At 34.3% G+C, this 23484-nt stretch overlaps 1 protein-coding gene across 3 annotated transcripts; it reads right to left on the reverse strand.

The window, feature by feature from the left end:
- Positions 1-1904: 1904 nt before the first annotated feature.
- On the reverse strand, positions 1905-11666 carry LOC105116256 (DNA damage-binding protein 1a-like). 3 transcript variants are annotated; one of them, XM_011013517.1, is made up of 15 exons: positions 11147-11666; positions 10920-10982; positions 10782-10804; positions 10230-10305; positions 9158-9367; positions 8933-9039; positions 8701-8809; positions 7970-8170; positions 7674-7889; positions 6935-7045; positions 5197-5472; positions 4510-4784; positions 3313-3661; positions 2889-3173; positions 1905-2682 (listed from the first exon to the last, which is right to left on the reverse strand). In XM_011013517.1, the coding sequence occupies exons 1-15, from the start codon at positions 11192-11194 to the stop codon at positions 2101-2103; spliced, it is 2931 nt and encodes a 976-aa protein (XP_011011819.1). In that variant the 5' UTR covers positions 11195-11666; the 3' UTR covers positions 1905-2100. The 3 variants fall into 3 exon arrangements, with proteins under 3 accessions (XP_011011819.1, XP_011011818.1, XP_011011820.1); XM_011013516.1 differs by having other exon boundaries at positions 10782-10831; XM_011013518.1 differs by lacking the exon at positions 10782-10804 and having other exon boundaries at positions 11147-11257.
- Between the last annotated feature and the right edge of the window lie 11818 nt (positions 11667-23484).

The following is a 23484-nucleotide window of genomic DNA, read 5'->3' on the forward strand; positions in this document are numbered from 1 at the left end:
TGATCGCAATTTCAATTTTGTTTCTAATAATATTTTATCTGATGTTGTTGCAGATTAAGAAACCATGAAAACTATAGTCCTTTTTTAATGGATTTCATACATGATGGAATTGTAGATATTTTATTGGAACAATAAAAAATATTTTATATAAGTAGTATTTATTTCGTGATGTAATAGTAGTCATTAAATCTATAATATTTAAATTAAAAACCATCAATAAATATATATCTTTTTTAGTTATTTTATAACCTCAATTTGTAAAGCATTTTTAACCAAACACATTAAACTATTTTTTGTTTAACCTCAATTTCAACCATAATTTTAACCAAACATATATAAATATCAAATTAACCTCAACCAAAAGTGTTTTTTTATAAATATTTTTTTTAAAACCACAACCACAAAAGCTACCAAAATAACAAATACAAAATCTTCGAATCAGCTACCAACTTCAAAGGGCAAGATAACCATCAACCTTTTGGCAAGTTAATTTTGCAACTGTTTTTGTATTTGTGGTATAACAAACATAGTAGAGTATTTGGTAATAAATCAAATTGTGTTTTGTACTAGGGAGTCCACTAAAATATTGAGTTTGAAACGTAGTTTTTGTGAAGCAGATTTTACATGCTTTTTTAACTGAGTTCGTAAAATCCTGTTGTTTTTGCATTTCAAAAACTTTTTTGAAAATTTTAAAATTTTTTATTTTTTTACTTCAATTTTTTTTTCAGATCATTTTAATGTGCTAATATTAAAAATAATTTTTAAAAAATAATAAAAACATTCTAATATATTTTCAAATAAAAAACACTTTGAAAAACAACTGCAACCACACTTCTAAACATAATTATAACATTTTATATATGTTTTTTACTGCACATAAACTTCAACAATAATTTTTACTATACAATAACTAAATTTAACTAACCATTTTTTTTAAAAAAACTTAGTTTTGAAAAACCACAACCACAAAGTTACCTCAAAAATAAACATAAAAGTCTCTAATATGCTTAAATAAACATAAAGAAACCAAACACAAGTTTTATACAGTAATACGTTTGAAATCATTGAACATCAGTTCAAGAAACATTTTACAAAACACGATTCTTTTTCATAAACCAAATGATGAACACATACACTTTGTTTCTTACGATTGATCTTAAATCAACACTAACTATTATATCTGTTAACAAGACCGATTAGAACTGGTTCTAGGTTAACAAAGTCTTTATGTCAAACAGCTAGATAACTTTCCGCTTTTATATTTACCCTTAATAAAAAAGAAGAAGAAGAAGAAAACCCTCTTTCTCGGGTGGCTGTTTTGACAATTGAACTAGAAAATCCGCGAAAACATTTTAGTGCCAAAAAAACAAGTTTATATCGAACCTGATTAGGTCAATTCTCGAGTTATTTATACCTTGATTGTGTTTTTGATATGCAATGACATTAGAAAGTGACTGTGTTCCCCAAATTGTCTCCCATTAGACATTTGCGGTGTACGGAGCAGAATCCCCATCAAAGGATCTATCTCACTGTTAGAGAAGGAAATACAAGAAACTTTGGACGCACAAAGTCTCTTCCCGCAACTTGTTTTCTTGGGTTTTGAGTCTCACCTGGGAGGCTTCGGACAACCAGACAAGAGTCAGATTGATGTCTAATTTACAAATTCTGATGTCGACCAACTTCCCAGTTGCGCATTACTTGGAGCTTGTACGAGAACCTTTCAACTTTGAAGGATCTTACGGTTTGAGGAGGTCTGCTTCCAGGGCAAGATTCTCCTATCTGTGCTGCAGCAAAGGATGATGGACTCTCAATCCTGACCTGATCCTAAAAACCAGATCTAGATTCTCAGCTCTTAATAATTATATAAGTGCCACTTAGAAAGAAACCATCGGCAGTTGTATAGGTTAACTCCACATGCAGGTCTCTAAATAACATATGAACATGATTTTGAAAAAAAAATGTTGTACATGAACCTCTGGATTCCTTACAAGAAACGGTTCCTTGGATATCCCTCCAAACCGACAAGACATGATTCGTCCATGAGCAACAAAGCAACCAAAAAAAATATAGAACAAACGAGTAGACATGATTGAGACTGAATCAATGCAGCCTTGTCAGCTCTTCCACTCTCTTACAAAGCTCCTCCACGGAGATCTCCATTGCCTTGGATATCTCATCCATCCGACTACGGCTGAGATCAAGGAATGACTCAATAAGATCTCCATCCAAGAAATTCTTGGCATCTACAGTTTTCTTCTCGTTGTTGAATGATCTCCATTGCTCATGGCTCAATCCTCCGACACCCTTTATCACCTTTCTTAAGTTTGACTGCAGCTTCTCCAAAAAGAGGTATTGCTCATGAGGAAGTGAAGCAATGACCCCAATTACACCATTAACAGTCCCAAAAATGACAGTTGGGATCTGGCCAACATCAGAATCTGGCAAGCGCATGACAAGGGAACCATGTCGGAATCGATTTACAAATTCTCCAAGGTGATACTCACCGACCACCTCAAGACGGCCTCGTTCCTCATCAGTGGCACCTTCACTATTTTTCCGAACTGTGAATAGGTTAAAGTTATTTTCAGCACCAAGGTAAATGTCATCATCAAGAATCTCAACTGCAGACATCCAATTTGCATTATAATCACGGGCTCGCTCCTCAATAGCACCTTCCTCATGCTGAAGACAAGTTAGCAGTCATTTCAGCTAGGCATCATCAGAAACAACATAAATGCTAGGGGCTCTTCAATTTTGATGTAATACATACGTCAAAGATATGCAGTCGAGCAGCAAATAATTGGAACAAGTCGATGATGGAATGATGAAAACAAACACAAACTGAATTATTGAGCAAGTATTTGTTTCATGATACATGAAATACTCACCTTATAGATTAGCAAGGAGATTGACTTCATCAGATCACCAACAACAATGAAATCTCCACGAGTTTGTACATAGAGGGCTAGTATGTGCCCATGATGCCCACACTCAGACTGCAGCTCACGTGTTCCATCATCTCGGAGCATCCACTTGTATAACTGGATCTTTTGATTAATAGCAGCCAGCAGTTTGCCATTGAAAGCATTCAAAGAGTATACTGCCCCCTTTGTTTCCTTCTCAGCAATAAGCTGCAACTTCCCATCTTCCACTATGAAAACCAGTATTCGGCCCTACATTGTTCATGAGAGGAGGACAAATGGGTGGAATATGAGATATAGGCAGTGCTCACTGCTCAATTTTTCAATTGGTTTTGTTTTAACCTAATATTTCTGAACAAAGAAAAACCATAACAATCAGGGTGACCTTTACCTTGGTTGGCTCGTTTTCTTCTGGCAAAACATACGCAGTTCCAACACAATAGTACACGTTGCTATCATCAGAAAAGGAGCAGCTAAGTATGGAGCAGCCATACTCGAATGTGTCAAGTGGGTATGTTGATATGAACTCAAAGGTCTGATCATCTAACAATCGAATAAAATGCATTTCAGATTCTTCTGCATTGGATTGGTTTTTCATACTACAAATGGAGAAAGTCCGAGACTGCTCCTGGTGACATATACGCCGTGCATGTTCACCCAATGGAATAGAGCGGATGTGAAGCTTTTGGATATCATCAATGGTGCCAATGCTAAGTTCCCCTTCTTTTGCAATAGCAAGGCTGTTGACAATATAACACAAGTCAATGAACTGTGAATTTATCTTTTAGAAAGTATTTTTCTTTCCCTTTAGGAAAAAACTGCAGTACAGTAGTGATAAACCATAGGACGGTTCATACAGAACCCCGTTTCTAATACTAGTTTTCCATGTTCTCATTTCAAACAATCCCATCCTGCCCATCTACAATATTCCTTTTCATGCCATGCCAAAACCAGGCCTCATAAAATTATCACCCCAATCTGTTCTGGAAACAGAGAAGCTAAGTCCTATCAGTATGACTCGTAGTACAGCAACAAAAGACAAGAGCCTCAATTAGGCAGAGTCAAATGATAGATAGCCCATATCTAACTAGTTCAGAATCAATGACTTCATAGTTCTTCAGAGATTGTTTGGCTTTCAAAAAACAAAATTAAGATGTCAGAGAGAAATTTAAATAGCAATGGCAATCATGACCTTCATGAGTTCTAGAAGACAAGTGATTGCATAGCATTATAATAGAGACACTATTTGCTCAAAGAAGTGGAATGGTGAATATAGTTTCCTAACAAGAAAACATATAGGAAAGAAACAAAGAATCTCCAATCAAAGATAATTGCACCATAGCTACCTATAATCAGTAAAAAAATAGATTACATGTACATTGAATTTGCAAACTTCGCTGCTGGTTTCAATATTTTGCAGTAAAAAGTAGAGTAGGAAAATCATATCACAAAAGTGTTTCCGTACGAAATGTGTTTGATCAAACCAGCAAAATCAAATTGCATTCAATAAAATCGAAGGTGTTTCCCTATTATGTGCTACAGTGTCGTGGTGCAAGCCAACATAAAAATTAGGGACACAAAAGATTACCTGTCTGGAAATGCAGCAGAGTTAAAAGGACACATATGGCTGACTTCTTTCAAGTTTACATTGCTGTAAAGTAGTTTCTTGTTGCTGCTGTAAATGACAGTTGGCCTATCTGATGCAGCAAATACATGTGTGGTATTCTTCGATGAGAAAGTACGGAGTGTTATAGGTTGGGTCCCCAAAGACACCTTTTTCCTATCTTTCAACTCGCCAGTACTCAAGTTCAGTAGGAAGTTCAAGAGGTGTCCGTCTCCAAGGGCACATAATAAATACGATATCTGAAGAAAGAGATAAATTATTAGCAATCAAAATTACCTCTCCATGGGAGAAAAAAACAAACAAATGTGAGCACCCAAAAACATACTGGTGAGATTTCCATATTCACTATTCATAATAAAAAGTTCATTATCAGATTATGGTCCCACCAAAGCAGGGATTAGAACCCAACAAACATCTTCCTGGAGGTTCAAATGAATGCAATAGTATGATAAAAACTCCTTGGCTTGTTTGTTTAAACTAAACTTTCTGAGAAATATTTTTTGCAAGTCAAATTTATCTTTGGTTTTGAATCAAGAAATCTGTTCTTTGCACATGTGACCCAATGTATGACATGGAGTTGAAGCCACAAAGAAACTCGAGCAGATCCAGAAGAAGAAAAAAACCACTCAAGACTGAAAGTGATAAGCATACCCCTTCAAAGGAACATAGAAGAACAGAACGGGGTATTATCTCTCCTCCCAATGGCTCCTTTGTTATGAGATTTAGATCAGGCAATGAAAATATCCTGACACTTATGTCTGTCCACATTCCAACCGCAGCTAGTTGACTATAGTTGGGATTCTCTCCAATGGGGTTAATGTCCAGGCATGATATCTCACACTCTAACTGTGCATGTTTTGCCTGTGTCAGTGTCCCATCACCGATTTCCAGATAGACAAGGTGGCCACCACCAGTTGCCAATAAAACCTGTCAAATAAGTGGTGCAATAATTGAAATAATTTCTCATTCTATACGGACAGCCTAGCACATGGAAAAACCTACACGCTACCAGCAACCATTGTTAATAGCGAACTCATCGAAGTTAGGCATTGATCAAACAGAAATCATACAATTAAATGCCAACAACTGCTGAAGTCAAATCCAAAGCATAGAAGTAACATGTTGGCAGAATCACTATCATGCACAGAAGAAGAATCAAGCCATATAGCTTCCCCCGTGACCAAGGATAAATATCAACTGTATAAAAGGCTGCATATTATGAAAACAGTTCTCACAAGTTTATGGCAGATTGGCATGTGATCTACAAATGTGCCACAGGTAAAGACCTGGTGCCTTCAAGATGATGTGCTGGAGTAGAAATGAGTAATATTACTTCTTTTCTCCCCAGGTAAAAACATCAACTGCTTTTTAGAATTAAAAACTGAGCAAATTATGAATGCAGTTCTCACAAGCTTGACAAACTGGCACTTGACCTACATGTGTTACAGGTATAGTCATAGACCTGATGCCTTCACGATGATGCAAACAAAATATTCGCCCCAATGCCAAGCATATAGCCAATCCAGCCCTGCTCTAGAGAAATTCTGATGTAGGAAAATGATACAAGACTAAGGTGGGAGAAGACTGTGAAAGGAGGAATTGGGAAAATGACAGTTATAAGGTTCGAATTCAAATTAGAATTGGGAATTTTATTCCCTGTTGTAACATCATCGTTCCAATTATGTATGTGCCTTGTTTAGTTATGACTCATCATTCATGTAGATGTCTTTTATTATCAGAGAAGAGTATTGTGAGGACACGTGTCCATGACTGCTTTTGTTAAGCTGAATTCTGTTGCTGTATGAGAGGAGTATCAGAGCCAGATTTGTTATGTGATGAATGTAATTGATTCCCACACTCTCCTCCCTCCCTTTCTCCCTCCCCTTTCCTTCTCTGTTCTTTCTCTCTATTTATGCTACTGACAGCATGGATACTGCTGGAATTATTGCTAATATGGCCTATCCCACAAACACACATACAAGAAAACATTGGATTTATGTCCCATTAAGGACCACCCTCCCTCTGTTTCTCTCTCCTCTTTTCTTCTCTGTTCTTTCTCTCTATTTCTGCTACTGACAGCATGGATCCTGCTGGAATCATTGCCAATAGGGTCTATCCCACAAACACATATACAAGAAAACTTTGGATTTATGTCCAATTAAGGACTTGTGGAGATCTAGGGGTTGTTCATTCGGAATTAGGGTTAAATAGGGTTTGTTTAGAAGAAAGAAGGTGAAACAAGATTCTGAATTGCTCAGTATTATTGCATCTGATAACAAAACAGAACAGTTTCACACTCATTTCCAGCAAAACCTGCTGCAAATCTATTGTCAAAAACTGGGAAACACAAATGTCAACACGAATAGATGGGTAATTGCATGAAACAAACCTGGGTGGCATTAGCAGTGGCGACATTTATTGAATAACCTGATGGAGCATTCCATTCCTGTCTGAGCTCTCTAGTTGTGGAACTGACCAGTCTTACAGAGCTTGATGTAACCTGCCAGGTCAATCCTCCCATGTTACAACATATAATAGTGGATAAACAGCATCTCCTAAAAGAAAAAATTGGATGCAGAGAAATCCTTATCACATAACCTAATTTCACAAAATTGTAAATTCAAAATGGCAAAGAGCGGAATGATAATAAAACTTGAAAAAAAAACAATCATTGTGAGAGCTTCTAGGATATGATGAATGCAAAAGTAAATTTCCTTTTGGTAAACTGGAGGAGAGGGATCAGGTAAATTAGTTTTCATTAAAAAATTAACACTTGCCACAGGTTAATTCTCAATAATTAAAATGTACCTGACAATAGACAGTGCAAATGAATTCGCATTTGAAAAGGAATGGATTTCAGCATATCAATGCAAGATCATGTGACTGATCCCAAACCCAATGGTTAGCAAAGGATGGTAAAAGTCTTGTGGTGCACAGCATTTTTGGAGTAAGAGGACATAATAGAAGCATAAGAAAAAATGTTTTTCGTATCAAACCATAAAAAATATAAAATAAACACCTGGGATTTGTTGAACTAAATTAATCAGTCAAATTGATCCGGTTAATCAAGATGCAATGGAACAAACAAGAAATTTCTTTTTTATTTCACCAGAAACACGTAAACTTACTTGAACAAGCTGGTTGAACACAGCACAATGGCAGAACAATGTCTGCACTTGTGAACAGAAACCCTCTATTTCAGTTTCCTCCAACTCATCCTCAATGTTCATTGCCAAAATTCTTGTCTCGCTAATAAAACTTACAACCAGAAAGGTGTCAAATGGATCATCAGTCAAAGATCTTAATGACCACATTCCTTTGATGCCTTGAAGCTCTACAGATGCCTACAATGAGTTCTATAAATAAATAAACAAATAAAAATGCACACAATAAATTACAAGGAACCAGTAAAAAATAAGCAAACCTGTTCATTGATTCCTATTCCATTACGAACTATCCGAAGAGAACCATCCTTATAGGCTCCAGAGCAAGTGACAACCTGACCTTGGCCTTGCCGCTCCAGGTCCACCACACAGAAGTCAACAATTGGTCCCAAATTGACATACCTGTCCAGAACTTCTACATATGAACCTTTTGCATCGGGTTGCAGATTTAACTTTACAAGCTGCACTTGGGATCAATAAGATTGTCAATGCACTAATAATGCACATGAACTAAAATTATAGACAAGGTCAATTTTTCCCTGCATGTCAATATTACTTTTTCTTACAAGAGAATAAAACAGAGCAGTTCCACGACCAAGGATTTCCTTACATTGCCAAAAAAAATTGAAATGAAAACCATTTGGATGTAGAAAATCAGAATTTTCAACAAATGAAATCTATAAAAAAATGTCAACTACTAAGAAGACAAGGAAGAATTCTTAGCTAGACCCATTCTAGTCCTCCTCTTCTGCAATCAAACTCTATGAAATACAGTTTAGTCACTTGTATCATGCAATGCATCCACCAGAACATCAATCAATTAAATAGATGTTTTTAAACCAAGTAAAACACATTTTCTCCCTATTCATTACAAAATTGCAAAATCCCAGTACAGATTCACTAACATCAGGACAACACTATATAAATAAAAAGATCTCAATTTAGAATTTATTATTCAACAATAAAATGAATTTTCTAATATTCACCATACCTGTGAATCTCCGTAGCTTGAACCAATAAAGACAAAAGCATTGTCGAGATATGATATGGTAGATGCGATAGAAGTTTCTCCCAATAGCTCAATTTTGAGGCCAGTGACCCTGTAGCACAAATGTGCACAAGCTTGAGAAAATTCTAATAATAGTAAGTGATCAGTTTGCTTTTCCAATGAAAAAAAATGAATGCATGCAGATCATCATCATCATCAGCAAGGAAAAACTCACTTTTCTTTCTCATGGGTTATGACTAGAAGGTGAAGAAGCCCAGCATGATCACCAAGTAAATACCTAGAACCATCAGCATCAACTCTTCCATATGCTTTCGTTATAGACTAGCAGTGAAAATCATGGAAAAAAGGTTATGAAGACATAGAAAAGTCAGTACTTGCATCCTGGAAATTTACTAAGAGAACCTAGCATAATATCAACAACAATCCACCAGTGACCTACAGGTCTGATTGGGATCGCTCTAAAAACATTGGCGCTGCAATATACAATTGTTTCTTCTCCAATAATAAGAACACCACAGAAAGGTGGGGGAACTGGTATTAGCAAATCAGCACCATTGTCAAGATTGTTCTGCGACCAAGGACCCTCAATAAAGTCTTTATCTTTCAAAGCAACCTCATATGTTTTAACATGACGGGCATCCTTGTTATCCTGCAATGATAACAGAATAAAATGGGCATCTAAATTTTTCTTCCCATAATATACGTATAGTTGATAAAAACTCACATGCAGGACATTTATATTCTAGATAACCAGTGTCAAGCTGCAACTATCAAAGAAAGCGATCATTTCAACATAAGAGTTTTTGTTAAGCATTTTCCACATTAATAATAAATAACTCAAGAAGGGTGAAAAGGAAGGCACAGTCCAAAGCACACTAAGAGCATGCAAGCACCGAAAGAACCAAAAAGAAACACAAAAAAAAAATGCTACATTCTAAGATCTAAGGTGCCCAAGAACCCCAAAAATCAGTCAAGGTAGTGACTAAGAGTGAGAAAATGTGCGGATACTGTCCGACCATTGCAGTGGATGTAGAACAGAAACTTGCAGACAAATGATATTTCAGGGTGGACATGGTTGCTTCTTTGGAATATATCTGCATGCTTGGACTTAGGCAAGACAGCTGATGATTTATATGCCCTACTTTAGTCATTAACATGCATGGTTTATATAACCTACTTTACTCATTAAACACACAGAATCCACAAGCACATAAGACTTTCTCAACTCACCCTTAGTTATTTTGATTAATAACATAGCCAGTTTCATGTAAAAATGTAACACATTTTTTACTAGAAAGAAAATTTTCAGAACTTATGCTGCAGGATATCTCCTTGAATAATTTGAAAACTTATGAAGTCCATTTGATATGAGAAGAGAGTAACTTTTTTTTAGATTGATCATCACTTCAATTTAATAAAATATATATAAATGTCAAAAGATTCATGCATAAAAAAATACATTTGAAAGAACTACATCCTGAAAGTGGGGATGCAAAAGGAAAACAGCAGACCTGGTAAAGAACAACAATCGTTGGTTTTGAACAACCATGAAGAAATTTGATATCCAAAACTTGAAGTTCCTCAAGCCTGTAAAGAAGACACGATAAACAAATTATTGCATAAGCATATAATGAAGAAACAATAAAACTCAACGATAAATTCAGCCTCTTCACCATAAACCTATGTGCAGACATCATAGAATTCTAGTGCATGGGCATGAGGAGACCCTCCTTTCCCAGAAAGAGCAATGTCTCAAAATTAACTTCCATCATTCTACTATTTCTCTATAGCAATTCAGATAGCCTTTGTTACAATTGTCTCACTGATATATATCCATGTATTTACTAGAAAGCAGCTTCCTAAGAAAAACCACGCCTGGTTATTGCATACACACACATGCGCTGCATGTATGTGCAATTGAAATATAGGAATCCAGATCCAATACACTGGACATCAACTTCACAGCCGAGGTCTTCATAAGCAGATTCATATATCCTTTAGATAGGTCATTGGCAGATTCATCCATAGAACTGATGTTGAGTAATTGGATAGAAGATTCATACCTTATGTTAAAAGCCTCTTTGAGCTGTCCTTTATTATCAAAAGGAATGACCTGAGAAAACAACCAGTAAAACTATCAACTGATCATTCTTTCCATCACAATTCAGAGAAGAAAGTCGATAATAAGATTGATCGTGAACCTTAAACAACCCATCATACAAATGGAGTCCAATTAATCTACAATCAGGATCAATTATGCCAATCTGCAGCAAGAAAGGAAAGATAAGATATGAACCAGTCAGGAAGAAGTTAAGGCACTCTTGGCCAGACTGAGGAAGATAAAGGAAAACTACTCTTAAAACATGAACGAAAAGCTTAGGAGAAATGATGGAGAGACTCAATATGAAACTAGAACTGTAATAATTACCTGACCATTGTCTGTTGGGCGACCTATACGGTCTGACACGTCCCCCATTGCTCTATATGAGAAGGAAAAGAAAGAGTCAATGCAAGAATAGTATAGAAAATGCCATCCACATAGTATAAAAATTTCAGAGATTCATTAAGGCATCTAATACCTAGACACAAGAAAACTAGAGGCTGTTAATGTCACCCACCCAACTAACTTTGTTACTCCTCTGTTTACAACTTCCCATCTTTCCCTTTCCCAATACTGGCAACTAAGTTACAACTTACAACAGGTTGCTTATGGACTCCAAGTGTCTCAAATAAGGAAAACTGTAGTTCCCATATTATTTCCCATTATTTTGATAATTATTATTCAATCCTTTTAAATGTCTGATGAACATTTTAACAAACCAACAAAGATGAAGGAATAAAAGCACAGATCCTGATTTGACCCATGTATCACATCATGGAAAGAGACAGAAATAGCTATAAACAATTTTTTTCAATCAAACAAACACCACTCATCCATGTGTTTTAGTCTTTATTGATTATCCATTATTTGAAATACTTAAAGCTTATATGGATTTCATCTAATTCATGTGTGCTAGTTTTCTATTTTGATTTATTTACATAGAAAAACCTCGAAGTTTAATCCCTAAGAAGTGAAATGTTAAAGGATATAATTCAAGGAAATGAAACATTTGTAGTTTTATAGCTTATTTAAAATAAAAAAATAGTAGTAAAAAAGACATGAACCAAATGTGAAGGAAAAAGAAACCAAAGGGTTTGATATGAAATTTTGAAGGGGGTGGCGCTAAACTTGAAAAGGAAAGAGAGAAGATGAAGAAAAACAGGTTCTCGGCATCAAACTAGAAATGCATCTAGTTCAGACACCATTGTATAGAGGGTGTCGAGACCTTCCAAACATCGCTCTGAAAAGCAATGTTTGGTGGCCAAAAGGCCCTACACGCACCTCATGAATGATTTGAGGGTAGTCCACATGCCAATCTGTGATATACGTTTTTTTAATAATATTTAATATATTTCAATTACAAAACTACTTTAAATTATCTCTAAATCTATAATAAAATCAATGTAAAATAATAATAAAAAGCCATTGTGAGAGAGTTATGTTCATCTTGTTTTTAAAGCATCAAAATAATTATACTTTAAAAAAAAATAAAAATACCAAAACACCTCGAGTTATAGCCATTATATTTTTTTTTTATTCTAGGGTTAAAACAACAATTTTACTATGCAAAAAAAAACTAATCTAATCCTATATAATTTATAAAAAATAATTATGTCAGGTTGAAAAGATCACTTTACCTCGAATACTTAGTTTGAATGTTTTATAGTTGAGGAGCAATTTAGTTATTATGCTATTATAATAAATAATGTTCGTAATAATAATTTCTTAAGAAAATTCTTTTTCTTAAAAAATTTAATTCAATGTAATTACTATTGCTATTTGTTTTGAAAGAGCTATATACAACATAATTGGAAAATTTAATTGTTCTTGTTAGCTGGAGTTAAAAAAAAATCCTTTGAAAATTCCATAATAAATGACGATCCATGTTCTGGAAAGAGATTGTCTATAGCAAATTTTGTTATAGAGTGATTTTATGATAGTTGTAATTATCTTCTGGTGAATAATATTAATGAAGAAGATGGCAAAAAAGGATTTACACCAAAAACCAAATTGACTACCGAGGGAAAAAAAACTAACAAGCTAAAAAGCAACTAAAGAAGAGAAGAGTGGAAGCCAAAAGCCGAAAGCCAAAACGCCAGCTCCATTCTTCATGAACAAGCAATTAAAATCTATAATACTCGAAAATGATGGAGCATTAGATATCCATAATCCATTCAATACAAGTTGACTGGTTCAACTTGTAAACTGACAACAAGAATTCAAAATAGTTTCTCATCCTTTATCCTTAGCTGATGTAACAAATTCTATAATTTATAGCTCATACAAGCTTGTATTTAAATAGTAACAAGAATACTGAATAAATAACAGAGGAAATTATCTCAACTCTTTTGCTTCTTTATAGTATCAGAGCTTCTCCTTTAACGAGATTAAAACTATTTATTTTTCTTCCCTTCATTTTCTATTTTCTTCATGGCTGATCATAACAATTCCACACCAGCAGCCCCTATAGTTACCACCTTATCCACTGATCCTGCCATTCCTCTTGTTGCTCTTACTAGTGGTCAACTACCTTTCAAACTCACTCATTTGAATTATCCTTTTTGGCATGCTCAATTTAATTCTCTTTTCTTCGACTATGATCTTAAAGGTTTCATTGATGGCACCTATCCGTGCTCAGATCACACCTCTGCCACCTTTTCTCCTTGGATGCGCCAAGATCGACTATTGCTTATGCCATCTGTATTTCTATCTTTGACTCCATTGCTCCTTTTATTGCATCTATTATAGCTCTCAAAGAGGCATGGAACAAGCTTAGTGGTCTCTATGCCAGCCGCTCTCGATCACGTGTCATGAGTCTTAAGGAATGTCTTATTCGTCCTCGTGACTCCTGCTCTCTCAGTGAATAACTCCATTCTATTAAAACCATTGTTGATGAATTAGCACTCATTGATACTCTTGTTTCTAATGATGATATCACCATTTCCATTCTTAATGGTGTTTGTCATGACTTCAAGGAACTTACAGCAGGTATTCGTGCTTGGGATCACACTATCTTTTATGAAGAACTTCATGATAAATTAATTGATTACAAGACATATCTGAAATGAGAGGATTTATGTTCAACTTTATTAGTTCTGTCTCCCAATATTGCTCAGTGATATAATTCGAATCGTGGGCATTAGTCCACTTGGTCATCTACTCTTAAAGCTGTTTTATGACATCAACTTCATCCTTAATCCTTATAGTCAACTTCTCGTCAGTTTTCTTCTCCTAACCAGACTTCTCACTAGCAATCCAATTGTAACAACTATCAATGGCATAGCTATAAAGGTGTTTGTCAATTCTATGACTAACATGGTCATGATGCAAAGCAATGCCCACGTGTAAAAGGTCTCCTTGGTCCCTCACCTGCTGTTTATTGTACCACCATAAACACTACCCTTCAACAACCTTGGCTCCTGGATTCTGCTGCCACAAATCATGTCATCTATGATCTTCACAACCTTTTCTTTTACTGATCTAATGATGTCCCTGATTCTATACTCATTGGTGATGGTACAAGTTTACATATCTCTCATTTTGGTTCCACTACACTTTCTCCTTTCACTCTTTCTAATGTTCTTTGTGTTCCTTCAATACAAAAAAATCTAGTGTCTGTTTCTCAGTTTTGCAAACAACATCTAACTTCCATTGAATTCTTTCCCTCTTATTTTTCTGTGAAGAACCTACGCACGAGGCAGACTCTTCTTCAAGACCCAAATAAGAATGATATGTATGAATGGCCATTAACTATGCATGTGCAACCTTCTGCTATGGTTGGTGTTAAAACATTATTGAATAAGTGGCATAAACAAACCAATCATCCCTCTTCTCGCACACTTCAATCTCTTCTCAAGAATTTTCTTTACTTGTCCCATCCAAAAATATGTGTTCAACATTGTGCTAATCTTGCCAATGCAATAAAAGTCACAAGCTCTTATTTATAGTGTCGTCTCTTACAAGTTATAGTCCTCTTAAAATCATTTACATTGATGTCTGGGGTCTTGCCTCTGTTGAATCCATTGATCAAAACAAATATTTTGTTATTTTTGTGGATCATTTTATTAAATACATTTGGCTTCATCCCATTAAATACAAATATGTTGTATTCGCTATTTTTCCAACCTTCAAAAATCTTGTGGAAAAATACTTTAAAATCAAAATCATTTCTATTTATTCGGACGGTGGGGGTGAGTTTAAAAAACTCAAACATCTTTTAGCAAAATTTAGCATCTCTTATCTCATGACGCCACTTCATACACCTCAACATAATAGCCTTGCCGAACATCGTTATCGCCATATCATTGAAATCGGTCTCACTCTTTTTCATTAGTCTAGTCTTTTTTTTTTTAAGTTTTGGTCCCATACCTTCCAAACTGCCACTTACATTATAAATTGCCTTCCCACACCTATTCTAAACAATCGTTCTGACACAACTAGAAGATTGATGTCTTCTTCCAAGTGCAGGAGTGTCGAAGTAATAAATAACCCAACAAGACCGGGGTCGAACCACAGGGAGGTTAATTGTACAAATTATAAATAACAATAATACAACAACAATAACAATAACAACAACAACAACAATAATAGTAATAACAGCAATAATAATAATAATAATAATAATAATAATAATAATAATAATACTAATAATAATAATATAAAGAAAAAGAAGAAGATGGAGATGAAGATGAGAACTTTGAGATGAAATATTAACGTAAAGATTTAACAACGATAACAATAAATGTCAAGGTTAGAGGATCCACTAATGGTATGTCAAACAAGTATAGTATAAACTTTTATTAGTCAATTGAAAACCACACACAAAGGAGGTTCCAATCAGATGATAGATTGTTAACATGATTACATTAGTCATCTTATTCGATTAATGTTAATACTTGTAAATCTCGTCAAACATTCATGATTATAACTTATGTTAACAACAAATCAAGTTCCTTTCATAGCTCAGGTGTCAGTTATACCATACAGTATGGGCTATGAAAGTGCCAAGCATTTGTTGTAATAAGTGTTATACAACATAAATCAAGATTAGTCATTTAACAAGCAAAGTATTAAAGAGTGAACAAGATAACAAATACAAAACATGTTAGTATCAAACATTAAAGTCCATATTAAGTTTACACTATACTTATTCTTACACCATTAGTGTAACCTTTTCACCTTGACATAACTAACTTAGCTAGACATAATGAAAGAAAGAAAAATAAATAAACAAAATAAGAATATGAATAAGATTAAAGTTAAATAAGTAAATGCAAGGAAATGAAAGGTATAAACTTGATATTAATGAAAACAAAGCATAAACATTACAAAAAATACAAAGAGAGAAAGGAAGAGCATGATCTTGATCTAAAAACCAAGATGCCTAAATGCATGACAAATGCCTCCTTTTATAGGCCAAAATTAGGAACTATTGATTTGATGACTAATTGATGAGTGGGTGGCCAACTCTTGACTTGGTAACAATCCTTCTCTTGTCTGCCCAAAATGTTATTGATAACGTCAAAATTGGAGCCACTCGAAAACATGAAAGTTGTAGGAAATTGTCTCAGCTTTCTTGTGTAAAAACTTCAGCTCATTTGAACTTCTAGAACTCCAGATATGGCCACAATACTGAACAGTGCTCGGGCTGGAGGACAGATTCGGGCTTCTTTGTTATTGCTACAATTTGGACTTAAAAATGGCCTTTTTAGATCTTGGGCTCCATATGAAAGTTGTAGGCCTATGTCTTACCTTTCCATCCATATAAAGTATACCTAAATCTAAGATTTATAGCTCCAGATATAACCCAATTACCAAACAGTGTTCCGGTTTGGATTGCACTGACATCTCTTTTCTAATTTTGGTCATCTTTTTGCCCTTGCAATTTAAGTTCTTAAAGTCATCAATCAATCCTTTCATTTATGTGATAGGGCTGCATTTAAAATGAACATTTACCACAAATTAAAGGTATCTTATATTATTAGATATATTATTATAAAACATGCTTTAGTTAAGGAGTTATTGATACTTCAAGTGCAAAATGATGATATAAAACCATGATAAAAATGCACTTTTAAGTACTAATCACGTTCTCCCTTTAATGTTTTTTTGGGTGACGTTCCAAACTACTCCAAACTCCATGTTTTTGGTTGTCTATGTTTTCCTTAGTTACGTCTATACAACAATCATAAGCTTGAACCTCGTTCACATCCCTGTATTTTCCTAGGTTATTCCCTCACCCAAAGTGCCTACAAATGTTTTGACCCTTTAAAAAATTATGTCTTTTTATCCTGTTATGTGGTCTTGATGAATCAGTATTTCCATCCTTCTTCTCTGCCCAACAATCCACTTCTATTCCCACTCCTTCTCATCCCTCAGATGATTTGTTTCGCATCACTTTTCCACTCATCACTGGCTCCATGCAACACCAACCATCACGATCACCTCCTACAGTCTGATGCACAATTCCATGGTCTCCATCCATATCCTCTTCTTCGGGCTTTGAAGCTATTGCCACTGTGGCTCCTTTTGTCATCCTCCCATCTTCACCTCCTACAAACACATCAATTCCATTCAATACCTCATCTTCAAACCTCAACCGAACACACCCTATGATTACTTACTCCTAAAATGGTATTGTTCAGCCAAACCATCAACTTTATGCCACCACTAAACATAACCTCTTTAACATAGCAGAACCCTTATGTGCTTCATAGGCTCTTCATGACTTGAACTGGCGAGCTGCCATGTTGGATGAATTCAATGCCTTACTATATAATGGCACGTGAGATCTTGTCCCTCCCTCTTCATCTATGAACTTGGTTGGTTGTAAATGCATTTTCAGAATCAAACAAAAATTGGATAGCACGGTTGATTGTTACAAAGCATATTTAGTTGTGAAAGGTTTTCACCAACGACTGGGTATTGATTATAAAAAAACTTTTAGTCCTGTCATCAATCCCATAAAAATCCAAATTGTCCTCAGCCTTGCTGTTACCAATGGCTGGCCACTTCATTAGCTAGATATCAATAACACATTTCTTCATGGTACACTCTTTAAAGTAGTGTTTATATCTTAACCTCTAGGATTTACTAATTCATAATTTCCCATTCATGTTTGCCAGCTTTGTAAAGCCCTTTATGGTATGACAAGCCCCCCGGGTATGGTATCATGAGCTTCACTTGATCTACTATCTTATGGTTTTGCAAATGCAGTTTTTGATCCCTTTCTATTTATATATCATCACAATAACCAACTCATTTTTTTTTTGGTATATGTTGATGATTTAGTTGTCATTGGTAGTGATCCTCTTTCAATAGCTAGATTCATCGCAATTATATCAACCAAATTCTCAGTCAAAGATCTCATCTCACTACATTACTTCCTTGGTATTGAGGTGTTTCCCACCTCCTCAGGTCTGTTTCTCTCACAACACAAATATATTCGTGATCTCTTAGTCTGCACATGCATGGATGGTGCTAAAGAGGTTAACCCTCCTTTCCCTCCCACGGGCTCTATTGTTCTTAATGATGATTCACCTCTTACAAATACCACTGAATATAGGAGTGTCATTGAGGCATTGCAATACCTGAAGCTTACTCGCCCAGATATTTCTTTCGCTCTCAACAAGCTATCTTAATTCATGCATTGTCCTACCGAATCCCACTAGATTGCCATTAAACATTTGTTGTGATATCTTAAATGCACCATCTTTTATGATCTTCATCTTTACAGGCATCATAATCCTTTATTATATGTGTTTTCTAATGTTGATTGGGCTGGGAATTTAGATGATCAAACTTAAACCACTGCTTATATGATCTTTCTTAGTGGCAATCCTATCTCATGGAGTTACTAAAAATAAAGGTCTGTTGCATAATCTTCCACATAAGCTGAGTATCGGGCCATTGCTACCATAGCTGCAGAACTTGCATGGGTTCAATCTCTCCTGACAGAACTCCAATTTCCTCTCCTATGCACCCTGGTTATATATTGTGATAACATTGATGCTAACTATACTATGTTTATGCCAACCAAATGTTTCACTCTCACATGAAGCATATTGCTATTGACTTTCACTTTGTTCGTGATAAAGTGGCTCCTGGTTCTTTGCATGTCTCTCATGTTGCTGCTACTAATCACCTGGCAGATGCTCTAACAAAGCCTTTATCCAGACAATGTCTCTGTTTTCTCCTATCCAAGATTCGTATCTTTAATGGGAGCATCATCTTGCGAGGGCGTGTAAAGGATATCCATAATCCACTCAATACAAGTTAACTGTTTTAGCTAGTAAACTAGTAATAAGAATTTAAAATAGTTTCTTATCCTTTATCATTAGCTGATGTACAAATCCTGTAATTCATAACTTATACAAACCTGTATTTAAACAGTAACAAGATTACTAAATAAATAACAAAGGAAATTATCTCAATTCTTCTGATTCTTTAGCATAACCCTTTTAAGAAGGAGCCAATTCGTTTTCTACTCTTCGACACTTCCTGTGTCATGCTTTTAAAATTAGATCCCGAGTGTTTGATACACACATGCATACATGTGTGTCATTTTATTTTGCTTTTCTTTATTCTTTGTTCCTTTTTAGGTTACAATTTTATCTCTTTTGTTGATGACATCACATAAGTTTGAGAGTTTGTATTATTGTAGAGGATTCAGATTAGTGTTCAAAACTTTAGTTGGATATTTGAAAGTGTGATAACGATTACTTTTTAAAGTGTTTTTTTGGCTTTGAAATACATCAAAATATTATTTTTAATAAATCATTCAATTTTGGCACCACCATATTAAAATAATATGAAAACACCAAAAATTATTAATTTGAAGTAAAGAAAAAAAAAAAATTAATTTTTTTTCAAAGGCGCTTTTGAAATACAAAAACAAACAAGCCTTTTAGGCCAAGTCCAAACAGCTAAAATCTTGGTTTTTAGGGTCCTAGTTCAATCTTGACTTTCAGTTTATTTAATTTTACCTCTTCTCACATCTCTTTATATTTGTTTTTCAAGTTTTTAGAAGTTTTGGACACAAACTTTAATTTTTTTATCCTTAAGACTTTATTACTCATCTCTTAGTTAGATGAAATGATGTTAATAATTCTTTTAGGATTTTAACAATTGCACTTTAAATGATGTAATTCTTTTAAATGTCTACAAACCAAAATCTTTTTATATGGGGATAGATCTTAAACTTTATAATAGAGGGGAAAAAGGCAACAAAAATTAAAAAACCTAATAGAGAAGAAGGCTGTGGTGCTACTACAAGGTGTATACAAGATTTTCCCTTCAACTTTTATTTATATTGATTTTTAAAACCAAAATCGATACAAAATTAATTTTGGTAGTTACAAGAATTAATTCCTAACCTTTTACCTTAATTACCCACTATATAAAGAATAAAGCCTGACAATTTTTATATTAAAAACCATATGTCTTTCCTTTGAAAAATGAATTCTTTTAGAAGAGAAAGAAGGTCATTCAGAGTCTTTGAAAATGAGCTCAAGTTAGGTAAAGTTGAACAAATATGTGTGCATAACTTAAGCCCAAAGCCATTTTATACAAGGTCATTTGTGACTCTTTGACCTTCTACTTTATAAACTATATACAATCTTGTATTTTTTAAATATGAGATAATGAGTTTTGATTTCACAAAAACATACCAATCAATAGTACTTTAAAATCAATTTTTCATTCACTTATAAAAAAACTTTTTTGTTGGGGAATAATTTATAATAAAGTTTTAACACCGAAAGTGAACCCTACTTTTAATTTAGTCTCAATTGTGTCATTTAACCATAGTTTTATAACATTTTTTTAAACCCATCACATTAATGAAAATTGTTTTACTAGCATGAAATACTTGAAGATTTGTAGAGAGATAATGATTTGGTGGATCATTGACACGACTAAAAGATTGATGTCTTCTCCCAAGTGCAGGAGTGTCGAAGTAATAAATAACCCGGCAAGACCGGGGTCGAACCACAGGGAGGTTAATTGTACAAATTATAAACAACAATTATAAAACAACAACAATAACAACAACAACAACAACAACAACAACAATAATAATAATAATAATAATAATAGTAGTAGTAGTACTAATAATAATAATAATAATAATAATAATAAAGAAAGAGAAGAAGAAGAAGATGATGATGATGAGAGCTTGGAGATCAAATATTAATGTAAGGATTAAGCAATAATAATAACAAATGTCAAGGTTAGAGGTTCCACTAATGGTATATCAAACAAGTATAGTATAAACTCTTATTATTGAATTGGAAACCATACACAAAGGAGGTTCCAATCAGATTATATATTGTTAACATGATTACATTAGTCATCTTATTCAATTAATGCTAATACTTGTAAATCTCGTCAAGCATTCATGATTATAACTTATGTTAACAACAAATCAAGTTCCTTTCATAGCTCAGGTGTCGGTTATACCATACATTATGGGCTATGAAAGTGCCAAGCATTTGTTGTACCAAGTGTTATACAACATAAATCAAGATTAGTCATTTAACAAGCAAAGTATTAAAGAGCGAACAAGATAACAAATATAAAACATGTTAGTATCAAACATTAAAGTCCATATTAAGTTTACATTATACTTATTCTTACACCATTAGTGTAACCTTTTCACCTTGACATAATTAACTTAGCTAGACATAATGAAAGAAAGCAAAATAGATAAACAAAATAAGAACATAAAAGTTAACTAAGTAAAGGAAAGGAAATGAAAGGCATAAACTTAATATTAATGAAAGCAAAGCATAAACATTACAAAAAATACAAAGAGAGAAAGGAAGAGCATGATCTTGATCTGGAAACCAAGATGCCTAAATGCATGGCAAATGCCTCCTTTTATAGGCCAAAATTGGGAACTATTGATTTGATGACTAATTGATAAGTGGGTGGCCAACTTTTGACTTGGTGACAATCCTTATCTTCTCTTGTCTGCCCAAAACGTCATTGATAACGTCAAAACTGGAGCCAGTTGCAAACATGAAAGTTGTAGGCAATTGTCTCAGCTTTCTTGTGTAAAAAATTCAGCTCATTTGGACTTCTAGAACTCCAGATATGGCCAAAATACCGAATAGTGCTCGGGCTGGAAGACAGATTCGGGCTTCTTTGTTGTTGCTACAATTTGGACTTGATAATGGCCTTTTTAGATCTTGGGCTCCATATGAAAGTTGTAGGCCTATGTCTTACCTTTCCATCAATATAAATTGGACCTAAATCTGAGATCTGTAGCTCCAGATATGACCCAATTACCAAACAGTGTTCCGGTTTGGATTGCACCGACATCTCTTCTCTAAGTTTGACCATCTCTTTATCCTTGCAATTTAAGTTCTTTAAGTCATCAATCAATCCTTTCATTTATGTGATAGGCCTGCATTAAAAATAGACATTTACCACAAATTAAAGGTATCTTATATTATTAGATATATTATTATAAAACATGCTTTAGTTAAGGAGTTATTGATACTTCAAGTGCAAAATGATGATATAAAACCATGATAAAAATGCACTTTTAAGTACTAATCACACCCCTCAACCAGCTTATTACTAGTCCCTAGTAATCAAAGCGTAAAATAGAAAACAATTTGCAAATTCCACAAAGCAAGGTATTCATCATTTAACTTCCATTAATCTATCCAGATAAACAAACTCTCATTAAATTTATATATCTGCTCAATACCTCTTAATAAGATATTAATAAACCTTTCTTTTGTGCGCAATGTATCAACACATAATTATGGGGCTTTTCTTGGAAGAAAACAAAATTTTTGTTCTAATGTTTAAGGTTAACTTCCTTGGGTTGAGATTATTATTTTTGTCTTTTTTTTCTTTTTTTTCTTTTTAAAAATCTATATACATATATAATTTAAAAATATCATGCATCTTTAACCCATGTAACGAGCTTTCAGCTAATGACTCCCAAACAAGTTGGTCTTAGGGCATTAGGTGTTAAGACACCCCAACGAGCTTAGTAACTCGGGTTGCAGATACTGATATGTAGATAGTGCAATGTTTGATTCCCTTAAGCTTTTCTCCTCAACCCATGTAACAAGCGTTAGGCCAATAGCTCCCAAGTCAGTTGACTTTAGGGTATTAGGTGTTAAAACACCCCTTCGGGCTTAATTGCTTAGGTTAGGGAGGCTACGAAACCAAACTTATCTACATTTTTATTATCATCATTTTTTTTTCTTTTTTTTTTCTTTTTTTAATGTTTTTTTTTAATTATATACAATCCCTTTCCCTTAGTTGTTACCTTTAACAAAAGAACATAAATAATGTAATAATCCAATATGCAACCCACAATCATATGTTAACGTGTGTGTGTGTGTAAATTAAGGTTTAAGAATACATGTTAAATAAGTATCTGAGCAGAATTAAGTGGTAACAATACGAGAGTTTGTAAACCTGAATATTTCAGGAAGTATTATAATAGACCTTGTTAAGAATGGTTACTAAGATGCGTCTCAAGAGTCACTTTAACAAAAGAACTCCTTTACTCTGCCATCCTAATAACAACCATTATGCACATGCTTTATGAAATGAAAAACAAAATTTTTTTTTTTTTATCAACTACTACCCTCTCCCCCCAACCAAAACGAGACATTGTCCTCAATGTTCTAAGGTAGAAA

This window comes from Populus euphratica, unplaced genomic scaffold (assembly GCF_000495115.2).
Source record: "Populus euphratica unplaced genomic scaffold, PopEup_1.0 scaffold886.1, whole genome shotgun sequence".
Taxonomy (NCBI): Eukaryota; Viridiplantae; Streptophyta; class Magnoliopsida; order Malpighiales; family Salicaceae; genus Populus; species Populus euphratica.

Bases quoted from the DNA above. Each gene is read 5' to 3' on its own strand.
- LOC105116256 (XM_011013516.1), bottom strand. From the start codon at position 11,194: ATGGGGGACGTGTCAGACCGTATAGGTCGCCCAACAGACAATGGTCAG. The intron at 10,306-10,781 runs GTATGAATCTTC...TCTTCTTTACAG, and splicing joins AAAGAGGCTTTTAACATAAG to GCTTGAGGAACTTCAAGTTT. The intron at 5,473-6,934 runs GTTTGTTTCATG...CTTATTTGACAG, and splicing joins CCACTGCTAATGCCACCCAG to GTTTTATTGGCAACTGGTGG.